Raw genomic sequence first — 12,742 nt, forward strand, 5'->3', positions numbered from 1 at the left:
TTAAAATTTTAACATGGATGTGTATTCTGTAAGGTAATTTTTAAAGCAACTGTTATAGATTATTTTTTTAACATGCATGTAAACACTGACAATGTTGTCATATCATACAAATACGTTTCTCCTTTACTATCTCATGTCATATCATAGTATCTCTCCTTGTTCTGATATTTAATTTTGACGTCTGTCATCATATTTTTCATTTTCATCATTAAAAGACTACGCATTACAACACGGCAACTAGAAGTTCTTGTTGCCTTCTTGGAGAACAATAAGGAGAATTTGGCGGAAAACAGAAAGCTGTTACAAAATTAAGCTGGGATAGTAGAAAGCAAATGAATAAATTTAAAAGCAATATTAAATAATCATCTTGAAGGTTCAAAGCGCTCAGTAGAAGAGTGGAAACGTGTATTTTACTACTTATTCGTCTTGAAGAATTCTACAGACAAAATAGTATCAACAAAAATATTCTTTAAAGGTCTTTGGAGATCTAAAAGCAAATACTAGAAGAAGAAATGCTGGTGGGTCAGTCAAGGAGAAACCTCTGACTGATATCGAAGAACCAATTTTAAACATATTACATACGTAGTATTGTTGTAATTGACGATGCACCAAACGTTTCTGAACCTGAAATTAACATAGGCGGAGATATAATAAACCTTGTGGGAGACATAGAAGCAGAAGGAAGTGATAATGAAGATGTTCAAACATATTATTAAATTATCTAAATAACACAACCAGAGCCAATAACAATGGATGCACCTAATATGACACAACAGGTACCAGAAACGGAAATTGCCTCAAGTGTCGCTGCAAGACAATTTTAATCCAGTTGGTCTTATAAAAAGCCAAGAAACATTGGCATAAAATATGCCGCCGACAAATTGTAAATCAATGTTAACTCATTTTTCATCCTATACCTATTAATAATGAATGTTTGTTTTTTCTTCTTTTCAATTAAACCATGTATCTGTAAACGCATCTCTTTTCCTTTGTCCATGAAGAAAAAATTATTTTGAGCATTATTTATCATAATTGTTTGCAAAGTTATAATTTCTACCATTTTCTTGTTCATTTATGTGAGGATTAGGCCAAGGAACTCGAAAATGTTGACACATGTTATGAAGCACTCCGCAGCTGTAAATTATTTTGGCTGCTTAATGTATCAACCTAATATAAAAAGTAATGTAAAATTTTGTCTTTCAGAGACATCTAAATCTTTCTTTTAGTCGACCAGATAATAATTTATAACAAGATGTTAAATTTTAAAGGCACATAAGGAGAAGTGGTTAAAATTTTAATAGTAACAGGACATATTAACAGGGTCGATTAATTTTTTAACATAACATCGTTTTACAGAATACGATTTGCGATTTTAATGGCTGTTATTTTATAACATGATGTTTAAAATTAACATATTACTTACAGAATAGGCCTCATTATCTCCAAGTGGAAGTTGTTGCTAATGACTTGACAAAAAGTAATACTCCATATGCATGCATTAAGATTACAACATTACTTATTAATTAGTGCATTTATAACATTACTTCTGACTTCCTTCCTCATAACTTTTCCGGTGGGAGTCATTGGCAGTTCCTTGACAAAGAAAATTCCTCCTCTCAGTTTTTCTCTGTCGGAAAGTTTACCAGCTACAAGGTCTTGGATTTCTTGTTCGCTCACGTTGCAGCCATCTTTTAGAACAACACAAGCCGTCGGTACTTCTCCTTCTTCATCACTGCGTGGTAGTCCAAAAACCACAGCTTCTTTCACACCTGGATGTTCCAGCAGCACACCCTCGACCACAGACGGTACTATGTGCCAAGACAAATACTTAAACATCTCTTTTTCTCGTTCTATGACGTACAAGTACTCGTCGTCGTCATAATAACCAATATCTCCGGTTTCCATAAAGCCGTCTTCGTCGAAAAGATCCGAACTGTCTTTCTTGTAGTACCCTTTCATCAACGCACGAGATTTGATATAAATGTATCCTTTTTGATTCGGGCCCAGTACTTTTTTCGTTTCAGGATCCAGAATCTAAAACTGCGTTGTAATATCTAGAAGAAAACGTAAAGGGGAAAAGTACCTTCAGACTGCATCCGAAAGTTAGCGTCCCGCAAGAACCGAGTTTATTTTGTCTCACTTGCTGACCGTCTTCTGGACGATTAAAGGACGCCAGACCAATTTCCGATAGTCCGTAAATAAAAATAATTTGAGTGTGCGGAAGCACTGTAGACAGTTTCAAAATTTGCTCCGAACTCATGGCGGTACCACCTACCATAAGAGAATAGAGTGAAGAAGTATCGTAATCCCTTTTTTTGGTGAACTTGGTAAGTTTGTACGATAGATTAGGAGCCACAAACAGGTAAGTCACCTAATAAGAAAAATAAATTATAAGGAAAAAATGTATTGGTCCATTTTACTTTGTATTTTTCGATTAGTTCAAATGTCCTTTGTGCTTCCATCGTACGGCAGACGATTCTACGAGAACCTCCGATGAACAACCAAGACAAAAAGAGAGATGCCGTCATCCAGTAGAAGGAGGTGAAGAAGAGAAGAGTGTCAATATTGACACCAGAACGACTAAAAGTATTTTTTCTCGATTTGATCACTAAAACACCTCACTACTTACTGAAAAGAAAATGAAGCTTGCATGAAACTGTAATGACTGTGACAAATAGCTTTCGGAAGTCCCGTTGTCCCACTGCTGAAGAACATAATCGCGACAGCGTGAATGTCAACTTCACTCGGTCTGAAACTTGCTTCTTCTGCTTGTGGCGTAACCAAATCAGAGAATGTCGAGTATTGTTCAGATTTTCCAAAAACAACAATTTCTGTTTTGTGATTCGCGCTTCTTAGACTCTCCTCAATCAACGGTACTGACGCTTCTTCGACAAAAATCACTTTGGGGGACACCAGACCGATAAGATGGGACGTCTGTTTCACCGACAGGCTTGGGTCCAGATTTGCTATTTTCGCTCCTAAGAAATAAGAAGCTACAATCGGTACTGGAGCATCGACGGTTATGTTGGTACAAGTGAGTACGACATCTTTCGACGTGACGCCTCGTTTTTGCAACCCAACAGCTACTCTTGTACTCCTGAGCTTTACACTAGAGAAAGATTCACTTCGACCTGTGTCCGCGTCAACCTAAAATCTTTTATTAGCTGAGAGTTGGTTCAAGAATTATACTGACTTGACACTCGCGATCACCAAGTTCTTGGGCGCGTTTGAAGAAATACTGGCCCAAGCTAAGACTTGGTACTTCCAACTGTTCAGGACCTTTTAGTATCTTTCCAGACATTTTGGATCTGTGTCGCTGCACTGGCTCGAACTAAACTAGTATAGTGCTCTGTCATACTCTTATATTAATCTTTAGATAAGAACCAAAAAATTAGAATCATTCGAATCACTCATATTACCAATGCAACAATTACATAACTCTTAAGTAGTTTCCCCCCCTCCCCTTCCTAAGTTTAGTGCTTTCTGACGTAACGCACTTGGAGTACTAATAAATTTGCTATGTCACAGGGAGCTATAAATAAAAATGAAACGCAGATTATTGTGACCTCAACCTTGCCTTTATTATCTTCAAAGTGTGTCAACAAAACAGACATTAATGTATCAGCAGTTACTTGTTCAGTACACATTTCCTGATCTCCTTTCTCATAAACTTCCCTGTCGGAGTCTTGAGTAAGCTGGTGACGAAAACCACTCCACCTCTTAGTCTCTCCCTGTCGGACACTTTGTTAGCCACAAACTCCTCAATCTCCTGCGCGGTGGTGTTGGTACCACTCTCGAGTACCACACAGGCTGCGGGTGCCTCCCCGTCGTCGCCCCAAGGAACCCCGAAGACCACCGCCTCTTTCACTGCTGGGTGTTCGACGAGAACGGCTTCGATCGCGGTCGGTACTATGTGCCAAGACTGGTACTTGAACATCTCCTTCAGCCTCTCCACCACGTACAAGCAACCATCTTCGTCGTAATATCCCAAGTCACCACACTTCAAAAACCCGTCCTTGTCGCACAGACCAGAGGAGTCTCCGTTGTGGTACCCTTTGAAAAGGCAAGGAGAAAGGATTCGAATCTCTCCTTCTTGGTTGGCTCCAAGAGCTTCCTCCGTGTCCACGTCCACTATCTACAACTGCAGTTACCCCATTTGGTTTTACAGATTGGTACAGTACCTTGATTTTCATGGTGTAAAAGGGTTTCCCGCAGGATGTTGGTTTAACAGGAATCAGATCTTTGTCTGTTTCTGGATGAAACACGGAGGTTACCCCGATTTCAGTCAATCCGTAGATGCCACATACCTTGGTGTGCGGAAAAGTGATGACCAAGTTTTGGTACTGTGTCAGAGTCATGGCGGAACCACCGCAGTGAATCAGACGCAACGAAGACGTGTCAAAATTTTTGGAATTGGCAAAACTGGTAAGTTTGTTGCTCAGAATCGGGGCAAGAAACATGGTGTCGACCTGAAACAAACGCGTCACCGTCTGATGTCAAACGACAGTTCTGGCAGTACTTTGTATTTTTCTATGGCTCTAAAGGTGGATTCTGGCTCCAAAGAACGGGCAAAAACGCGACATGCACCCTTTATGAAGCCGAAAATCAGCATGAAGTTGGCGGTTATCCAGTAAAACGAAGTGGCGTGGAAAACTGAGTTCCCCACGTCATAATCTCTAAAAAAAAGTTTCAGTTTGGAGTTTCTCCAGTCTAGATCCATACCGAAGACAGCACCCAATGTACATGAAGGATTTGTGGGTGTGTGCAATCGCTTTGGGCAACCCTGTGGTCCCACTGCTGAAAAGCAGTAAGATCACGTCGTCCAAGTGGACTTTCGCTGGTCTGAAATCATCTTCGTTTTGCTTTGGTCTGGTCAGTTCCAAAAGAGTAGAGTATTTGTTGGATTTGCCGTAAACAATTATTTCCGACTCGACCTTTGCCTGGTTCAGACTGTTCTCGATCAAACTGACCGATCCTTCCTCAACGAAAATGATTTTTGGGGACACGAGACCAATCAAGTGTTGGGTCTGTCGTATGGACAGACTCGGTTCCAAATTGGCCACTTTGGCACCCAAATACATCGTTGCCAAAATCGGTATGACCGTGTCTAAAGTGTTGCCCGCGCAGAACGCGATTACATCACTCGACGTGATTCCTCTCTTTTGCAAATCGATGGCAACGCGAGTACTTCTCAGTTTGACGCTAGCGAAAGTTTCTGTGGTGTCTTCTATGGCGTCCACCTGTTCTAGGTTTTAGAGATTTTGGAAGATTGTGGATTGGGTATTTACCTGGCACAATTTGCCGGCGTGCTTGTCGCCATTGTAGAAAAAGAGTTCGCCCATGCTCTGCTTCAAAACTGGTGATTTTAGTTGCGGTCCGTGTAAACATTTTTCGGCCATAACTGTAAAATTACTCTAACACTCTCAACAACACAACGTACTCTGAGCTATCTCAGAGATTACTAACTTCGCAATAGACACTATGCAAAGAAAAGCAATGATAATTTACGACAAGGGTTTACTACAAGAATCCATTAGGAGAGTAGGCATTAATTGGTCCACTAAGTTGTTCTTTTCACGTCAATTGAGTTTAACTTAACCATTATTAAACTTTGAACCCACTTTGTTGACATTGATCGTGTGCAATGGGAAAGTCCAAAAAAAATGCTCTTGCAAAGATAAGTGGTGACCCTGTGTACTGTGTTAATAATTAAATAAACAAAAGCTGACGATTCCTTATAAATATCAAGTAATAATAATGTTGATTAAATTCATTTTTGCCAAGATGAGGGTCACCGTCTGTGTTTTCCTGGTGCTGTTGTCAGTTTTCGCAACCCTCGCTGGTAAGTTGGTGAAACACTTCCAGGGTGTCGATTATTTTTGAGCATGTTTTTACAGAAGAAAACTGCGGTGAAAACGAGTCGTACACCACTTGTGGCAGTTTTTGTCCTCCTACTTGCGAAAAATCTGGACCTCGCATTTGTGTGGACGCTTGTAAGTCTGGATGTTTTTGCAACACAGGGTATGTCAAGAATTCGAACGGAAAATGTGTCACGAAGGATAAATGTTGAAGTGTGACATATTTAAATATAACAATAAAGTTGTTTCTGGAGTTTTATTACCACTAGCGTTTTCAACAAGTAAAATCAAAAGGGTCTAAAGGGTTAGAGATATCTTTCGGTTTTTATTTGTCTGTTGTTTTCGGCTTCGGTATTGCGTGGTTCTAGGAAGAAAGTCGTCCCTTCAGCACCTCAGCTGGTGGCGGCGGCCTTGAAGTTTTTCTCCCAACCCGTAAGGGGGCGCGGTTGCTGCGCACAGTTATAATAATTAATAATTTCTTTATTATACTAAATATTGTGATAGTTTTCTTTTGGGATTTAAAATAAAACGATAAGTCGTTGCAGTTGTGATATTAATTTTTATTTATTTAACATTTTTTCTTTCTTTGCTATCGTCACAGTTTTTATCTTCACATCTTTCTTATTTTCTTTCTAATATAATAATCATTTTCAGCTTGTCTTTCGCAAGATCCAAATTAATTCTATACTGATCTTGTGCAGAACATTTAAATTCTGCATTAATTTTAGAAAAAATAAATAAAAGCAATTGACATTAGTGTTAAAAACCAAAACAAAATGTTAAATAGTTGAAAAATGTATTTGCAAATAGACGTTCGGATATTGTGTTAGGATTTTAGTTTTTCAAAACTAGTACTTACACCGTTGGTTATGAAAGGGTTCAACTTTGACAAAACAACAGCTAAACAATTCTTGATTCACTTCTTTTCGGAATTCATGACGAAATTCCTCACCTCATTTCTTAGCACCTTCCCGTTGGGCGTTTTCGGCAACGCCTCCATAAACGTGATCCCACCCCTCAACTTCTCCACCTCTGCCACCCTGTCGGCCACAAACTTATCCAGCTCCTTGGCGCTAACAATATGATTGCGATCCACCACGACACAAGCTGCCGGTACTTCCCCATCCTTCCCGTGCGGAATCCCAAACACTGCCGCGTCCTTGACAGCGGGATGTTCCATCAGCACTGCCTCGATGCACGAAGGTACTATGTGCCACGACTGGTACTGAAATATCTCCTTGATCCTGTCCGTCACATACAAGCACCCCTCCTCGTCGTAGTACCCCACATCTCCAGTTTTCAGGTACCTGTTGTTGTCAAAAGCGGCCGTGCAGTCGCCCCGGTAGTACCCCAGCATCATGGAGGGGGACGCGATGCAAATCTCGCCCCTCTCGTTAGGCCCCAGCAGTTGGTCGCTGGAGAGGTCGGCAATTTTGAGTCGAATTTGTGGAGCCAACTTCCCCGAAGAAGTTAAATTAAACTTGGCGAGTTCTGCGTCTTTTTCGATGTCAAACATCGAGACCAGACCTGTTTCGGTGAGGCCGTAGACTAAGCAAGTCACTGCGTATCTGAACTTGGTGTTGATCCTTTGGATCTGCGCAGGATCCATCGAGGTACCATCGCAGAGAACCAGCCTAACGGTAGATGTGTCGTACCTCGTGGAGTGCTCGAAGTTTGTCAGAGTGTACGTCAAGATGGGCACTGTAAACAGAGTCGTCACCTTGAAAGACAACAGTAAAACACACGATGCCCGCGGTACTTAGTATTACCTTGTATTTCTCTATGATCTTGTAGATTTCGTGCGGAAAGAAGCCGCGACAAAACACTCTGCTGGTGCCATCTTTGAAACATAACATCATCGTGAGGAAAGCCGTCATCCAGTAGAATGTGGTAAAGTGGAAGGTCACCTCTGGTCTGCAAACTTGGCTGCAAACAAACATTTTTCAACAAGTACCCCCCAAGACAATTTTGTCTTTTTACTGCATCTGACTCGCAGCCATCAGAAGTGTGTAATGCGAATGACAAATCGCTTTGGGGAGTCCTGCAGTACCGGTACTGAAGAACATGACGGCGAGGTCGTTAATGTCGACAGGGGGCGGCAGAAACAGGTCTTCTTTTTCCTGAGGCCCCAACAGTTGCGACAAAGTCATGTGTTTGTCAGATTTCCCCAAAACTATAATGTCGATGTAGAAATTTGCAATCAGCAAACTTTCCTCAATCAGATTGACAACTGATTCTTCGACAAAGATTATTTTCGGGGTGACGATTGACAACAGATGTCTGATGTGTCTCAAAGACAAGGATGGTTCAAGATTTGCCACCCTGGCACCCAAATAAGTAGCACCGATGATGGGAATGGAATTGTCGAGAGTGTTAGAGGAGCAAAACGCTACCACGTCCTTGGATGTGATCCCTCTCGTCTGCAACTGCATTGCAACCCTAACGCTTCGCAGCTTGACGCTGCCGTAGGTTTCTGATTTATCCAAGATGCCATCAATCTGTGTGATTTTGCTTTACTCTAAGAATTTGACACGACTTGGGAAGCAGCTTCCTCACCTGGCAGATTTGATCCTTGTACTTTTCAGCACAATTGAAAAAGAAGGAACCCAAAGTGGGTTCATTGACAAAATCTGTCAAAGTTGGTCCGCGTATTATCTTTTCGCTCATTTCCACTAAAATTTGACAATGACCTAAATGTCTCGTAGGGAAAACGACAAAGTCGTCACCGCCAACCCAGAAAAACCAAAGGCAAATCATTTCAAAACAATCTTTATTTGTGACCCTTCTTTTCTACTTCTTCAACGACGCGAGAAAATACTCTTGCGCTTCTTTTCTGATCGCCTTACCGGTCGGAGTTTTTGGTATTTCTTTCACGATCATAACTCCTCCTTTCAATTGTTCTCTTTCGGCAACGTGTTGCGCTACAAAATCTTGAATCTCTTCCGTTTTTACACTGAAGCCCTCTGCTAGTACCACCAATGCTCCCGGTATTGCACCTTTCTCTTCTGTTTCTAGTGGAACAGCGAACACTACTGCTTCTTTGACCGCGGGAAACTCCAACAGCGCAGCCTCGATCACAGATGGTATAATTTGCCAACCGAAATATCTAAACATCTCTCTCATTCTTCCAACTACGTAGATACATCGATCCTCGTCGTAATATCCCAAGTCTTGCGTCTTCAAGAATCCGTCTTTATCAAACTGTCCAGAGCTGTCGCTTTTGTAGTATCCGGTCATCAAGCTCGGAGATTTCACGCGAAGTTCTCCTTGTTGATTCGGTCCTAGATTCTCTTCGGTGTCGACATTCACAACCTTCAAACAAACACCAATCTAAAGTGGTGAAAAGTAGCAACGAACATACCTTCAGGCTCGTTTCCGGAATTACTTTTCCGCAAGACTTGTGCTTGGACTTCATCAGTTCTCTGTCATATTTGGGATTAAATAAAGCTATATGACCAATTTCTGTCATCCCGTAACTAAAAATTATATCTACATTCGGCAACAGATCGTTAAAATGTGCATATTCTTCAGAACTGAACGGCGTACCAGTTATTATCATGTAACTAAAAGAAGAAATATCGTATTGTGACAAATTTGCAACACGCGTAATATTATAAGTAAGCAAAGGAGGTCCAAAAATGCTTGACACCTAAAGACAGCTTCACATAATACTCTACAAGTGTTTTTATCAATCGCAAAACCTTGTAGTCTTGGATTATTTGTAGAATCGTCTGTCCATCCGTGTTGTCGCAGAAAACTCTAGTCGATCCATCAACAAAAGCAAGAGTCAAAAAGATGGTTGACGATATCCAATAGAATGTACCAAAATACAATACAACATCTTCTACATACTCACATTTCCTGTAGATTTTGAAAAGATCGTAAACAATAAATCTAAGCGTTTTGTAGAACTCGCCTTGCTATGTCTACTACTTGCAAAAGACTGTAGTGACTGTGACATATCGCTTTGGGAAACCCCGAGGAACCACTACTGAAGAACATCGCTGCCGTCTGGTGTATGCCAACTTTCACAGGTCTAAAGGATTTTTCTTTGGGACTAGGTCGCACCAAAGCTGAAAATGTTTGGTACTTGGTAGAACTACCGAGGACGACGATTTCAGGATGTAAGTTAGTTTCTTGTAAAGACTCTTCGATCATAGCCACGGAGGCTTCTTCCACAAAAATTATTTTCGGAGTCACCAGAGATATCAGATTTCTCGACATCCTAACTCCCAAGCTGGCGTCTAGATTTGCCACGATGGCTCCCAAATAGAACGACGCTATTATTGGAATCACGGCGTCCAGAGTGTTCTTTGAACAAGTTAAAACAACATCGCCCGGAGCTAATTTGTTCTTCAGTGCCACTGCAAGTTTCACGCTTCGTTGCTTGACGCTCGAGTACGATTCAGTTTTCTTTTTGTTTGCATCTACCTAGAAGACTGAAGAGTGAATGGTTTTCTGTTTATGGAAAACTAGTACCTGACAGATGTTACTCTTAAACTTGTCCGATCGATTGAACATAAATTCGCCCAAAGTAGTCATTTCTATGGAGGATTTCATTTTTGGTCCGTGCAGTACAAGCTCCGCCATTTTCGTGCCTTACCTGCAACTCGCCTGAAACGTCATCATTTGACATCTGTCATTGGCCATATTACCAATTTACATTCTCTTTTTCTCTTGTAATGACTAATGCAATTGAATCTGTTGTTTGCAAAAAGGCACAAAAGAGTGAAATCAAATTTTACACTATGTAGAGACAAAAAAAAAGGGCAAATTTAAAATGCAAGGACACAAGGTTTCTTTGTCGTTTTCCCTTAGAAATGCGCGAAAAGATAATACGCGGAACAACTTTGACGGATTTCGTCGATGAACACACTTTGGGTCCCTTCTTTTTCAACCGTGCTGAAAAGTACAAGGATCAAATCTGCCAGGTGAGGAAGCTGCTTCCCAAGTCGTGTCAAATTCTTAGAGTAAAGCAAAATCACACAGATAGATGGCATCTTGGATAAATCAGAAACCTACGGCAGCGTCAAGCTGCGAAGCGTTAGGGTTGCAATGCAGTTGCAGACGAGAGGGATCACATCCAAGGACGTGGTAGCGTTTTGCTCCTCTAACACTCTCGACAATGCCATTCCCATCATCGGTGCCACTTATTTGAGTGCCAGGGTGGCAAATCTTGAACCATCCTTGTCGGTGAGACACGTCAGACATCTGTTGTAAATCGTCACCCCGAAAATAATTTTTGTCGAAGAATCAGTTGTCAATCTGATTGAGGAAAGTTTGCTGATTGCAAATTTCTACATCGACATTATACAGTTTTGGCCAAATCTGACAAACACATGAATGACTTTGTCGCAACTGTTGGAGCCTCAGGAAAAAGAAGACCAGTTTCTGCCGCCCCCTGTCGACATTAACGACCTCGTTGTCATGGTCTTCAGTACCGGTACTGCAGGACTCCCCAAAGCGATTTGTCATTCGCATTACACTCTTCTGATGGCTGCGAGTCAGATGCAGTAAAAAGACAAAATTGTCTTGGGGGGTACTTGTTGAAAAATGTTTGTTTGCAGCCAAGTTTGCAGACCAGAGGTGACCTTCCACTTCACCACATTCTACTGGATGACGGCTTTCCTCACGATGATGTTATGTTTCAAAGATGGCACCAGCAGAGTGTTTTGTCGCGGCTTCTTTGCACACGAAATCTACAAGATCATAGAGAAATACAAGGTAGTACTAAGTACTGCGGGCATCGTCTGTTTTACTGTTGTCTTTCAAGGTGACGACTCTGTTTACAGTGCCCATCTTGACGTACACTCTGACAAACTTCGAGCACTCCACGAGGTACGACACATCTACCGTTAGGCTGGTTCTGTGCGATGGTACCTCGATGGATCCTGCGAAGATCCAAAGGATCAACACCAAGTTCAGAAACGCAGTGACTTGCTTAGCTTACGGCCTCACCGAAACAGGTCTGGTCTCGATGTTTGACATCGAAAAAGACGCAGATCTCGCAAGTTCAATTTAACTTCTTCGGGGAAATTGGCTCCAGAAATTCGACTCAAAATTGCCGACCTCTCCAGCGACCAACTGCTGGGGCCTAACAAGAGGGGCGAGATTTGCATCGCGTCCCCCTCCATGATGCTGGGGTACTACCGGGGCGACTGTACGGCCGCTTTTGACAACAACAGGTACCTGAAAACAGGAGATGTGGGATACTACGACGAAGAGGGGTGCTTGTATGTGACGGACAGGATTAAGGAGATATTTCAGTACCAGTCGTGGCACATAGTACCTTTGTGCATCGAGGCAGTATTGATGGAACATCCCGCTGTCAAGGACGCGGCAGTGTTTGGGATTCCGCACGGAAGGATGGGGAAGTACCGGCAGCTTGTGTCGTGGTGGATCGCAATCATATTGTTAGCGCCAAGGATCTGAACAAGTTTGTGGCCGACAGGGTGGCAGAGGTGGAGAAGTTGAGGGATGGGATCACGTTTATGGAGGCGTTGCCGAAAACGCCCAACGGGAAGGTGCTAAGAAATGAGGTGAGAAATTTCGTCATGAATTCCGAAAAGAAGTGAATCGAGAATTCTTTAGCTGTTGTTTTGCCAAAGTTGAATAGTTTGCTTAAGTACCCTTTCATAACTAACGGTGTATACGTACTGTAGTGAGACCGTCCATTTTGATCGTGATGATGTCGTAAATTTTTACATTTTTAACTGTTAATTTATCTTTTAAACTCTCAATGTGATATACTAATCTATTTGGCTCGTCTAGTAACCCTTTATACTTATTATTTTCACTTACCTACGTTGTGTTTATTTTTCGTCGATAGTCACCTTTATAGTGATGATGGTGTTTTATCTTAAGGCCTATTAGGCAATACTCAG

The 12,742-nt window shown here is 41.6% G+C and overlaps 5 protein-coding genes and 1 long non-coding RNA gene across 7 annotated transcripts; 3 read left to right on the plus strand and 3 right to left on the minus strand.

Moving 5' to 3' along the window:
• Positions 1-1,348: 1,348 nt before the first annotated feature.
• LOC138132959 (uncharacterized) lies at positions 1,349-3,449 on the minus strand. Its single transcript, XM_069050717.1, has 5 exons — positions 3,194-3,449; positions 2,630-3,147; positions 2,421-2,580; positions 2,084-2,371; positions 1,349-2,034 (listed from the first exon to the last, which is right to left on the minus strand). Exons 1-5 carry the CDS (start codon positions 3,299-3,301, stop codon positions 1,513-1,515), a joined length of 1,596 nt encoding a protein of 531 aa, XP_068906818.1. The 5' UTR covers positions 3,302-3,449; the 3' UTR covers positions 1,349-1,512.
• A 107-nt stretch (positions 3,450-3,556) lies between these two features.
• On the minus strand, positions 3,557-5,578 carry LOC138132969 (luciferin 4-monooxygenase-like). The gene is made up of 5 exons (XM_069050728.1): positions 5,289-5,578; positions 4,723-5,240; positions 4,520-4,676; positions 4,182-4,469; positions 3,557-4,135 (listed from the first exon to the last, which is right to left on the minus strand). Exons 1-5 carry the CDS (start codon positions 5,397-5,399, stop codon positions 3,629-3,631), a joined length of 1,581 nt encoding a protein of 526 aa, XP_068906829.1. The 5' UTR covers positions 5,400-5,578; the 3' UTR covers positions 3,557-3,628.
• Positions 5,579-5,686: 108 nt separating this feature from the next.
• On the plus strand, positions 5,687-6,104 carry LOC138133004 (uncharacterized). Its single transcript, XR_011160236.1, has 2 exons — positions 5,687-5,842; positions 5,898-6,104. It is a non-coding gene; the product is annotated as an uncharacterized lncRNA (long non-coding RNA).
• Positions 6,105-6,637: 533 nt separating this feature from the next.
• On the minus strand, positions 6,638-10,601 carry LOC138132994 (uncharacterized). Its single transcript, XM_069050773.1, is given in 8 exon segments — positions 6,638-7,578; positions 7,628-7,784; positions 7,839-8,356; positions 8,415-9,170; positions 9,220-9,507; positions 9,560-9,719; positions 9,775-10,289; positions 10,338-10,601. Coding segments are annotated over 8 exon segments (3,261 nt in total). The 5' UTR covers positions 10,401-10,601; the 3' UTR covers positions 6,638-6,774.
• A 95-nt stretch (positions 10,602-10,696) lies between these two features.
• LOC138132983 (uncharacterized) lies at positions 10,697-11,976 on the plus strand. 2 transcript variants are annotated; one of them, XM_069050751.1, is made up of 4 exons: positions 10,697-10,789; positions 10,848-11,371; positions 11,426-11,582; positions 11,632-11,976. In XM_069050751.1, the coding sequence occupies exons 2-4, from the start codon at positions 11,202-11,204 to the stop codon at positions 11,878-11,880; spliced, it is 576 nt and encodes a 191-aa protein (XP_068906852.1). In that variant the 5' UTR covers positions 10,697-10,789; positions 10,848-11,201; the 3' UTR covers positions 11,881-11,976. The 2 variants fall into 2 exon arrangements, with proteins under 2 accessions (XP_068906852.1, XP_068906862.1); XM_069050761.1 differs by having other exon boundaries at positions 10,717-10,789; positions 10,852-11,371.
• Positions 11,977-11,993: 17 nt separating this feature from the next.
• On the plus strand, positions 11,994-12,433 carry LOC138129741 (uncharacterized). The gene is made up of 2 exons (XM_069046064.1): positions 11,994-12,232; positions 12,277-12,433. The coding sequence occupies exons 1-2, from the start codon at positions 11,994-11,996 to the stop codon at positions 12,431-12,433; spliced, it is 396 nt and encodes a 131-aa protein (XP_068902165.1).
• The last annotated feature ends 309 nt before the right edge of the window (positions 12,434-12,742 follow it).

The sequence above is a fragment of the Tenebrio molitor genome, chromosome 1, assembly GCF_963966145.1.
Source record: "Tenebrio molitor chromosome 1, icTenMoli1.1, whole genome shotgun sequence".
Lineage (NCBI taxonomy): Eukaryota > Metazoa > Arthropoda > Insecta > Coleoptera > Tenebrionidae > Tenebrio > Tenebrio molitor.

Coding starts and splice junctions, on each gene's coding strand:
- LOC138132959 (XM_069050717.1), bottom strand. CDS start 3,301: ATGTCTGGAAAGATACTAAAAGGTCCTGAACAGTTGGAAGTACCAAGT. Junction 2,581..2,629: donor CAAGCTTCATTTTCTTTTCA/GTAAGTAGTGAG, acceptor AAATACTTTTAG/TCGTTCTGGTGTCAATATTG. Junction 2,035..2,083: donor CTTTCGGATGCAGTCTGAAG/GTACTTTTCCCC, acceptor ACGCAGTTTTAG/ATTCTGGATCCTGAAACGAA.
- LOC138132983 (XM_069050751.1), top strand. CDS start 11,202: ATGACTTTGTCGCAACTGTTGGAGCCTCAGGAAAAAGAAGACCAGTTT. Junction 11,372..11,425: donor ATGGCTGCGAGTCAGATGCA/GTAAAAAGACAA, acceptor GTTTGTTTGCAG/CCAAGTTTGCAGACCAGAGG. Junction 11,583..11,631: donor AGATCATAGAGAAATACAAG/GTAGTACTAAGT, acceptor TTGTCTTTCAAG/GTGACGACTCTGTTTACAGT.
- LOC138129741 (XM_069046064.1), top strand. CDS start 11,994: ATGCTGGGGTACTACCGGGGCGACTGTACGGCCGCTTTTGACAACAAC. Junction 12,233..12,276: donor CCGCACGGAAGGATGGGGAA/GTACCGGCAGCT, acceptor TCATATTGTTAG/CGCCAAGGATCTGAACAAGT.
- LOC138132969 (XM_069050728.1), bottom strand. CDS start 5,399: ATGGCCGAAAAATGTTTACACGGACCGCAACTAAAATCACCAGTTTTG. Junction 4,677..4,722: donor TACATTGGGTGCTGTCTTCG/GTATGGATCTAG, acceptor ACTTTTTTTTAG/AGATTATGACGTGGGGAACT. Junction 4,470..4,519: donor GAGCCATAGAAAAATACAAA/GTACTGCCAGAA, acceptor CGTTTGTTTCAG/GTCGACACCATGTTTCTTGC.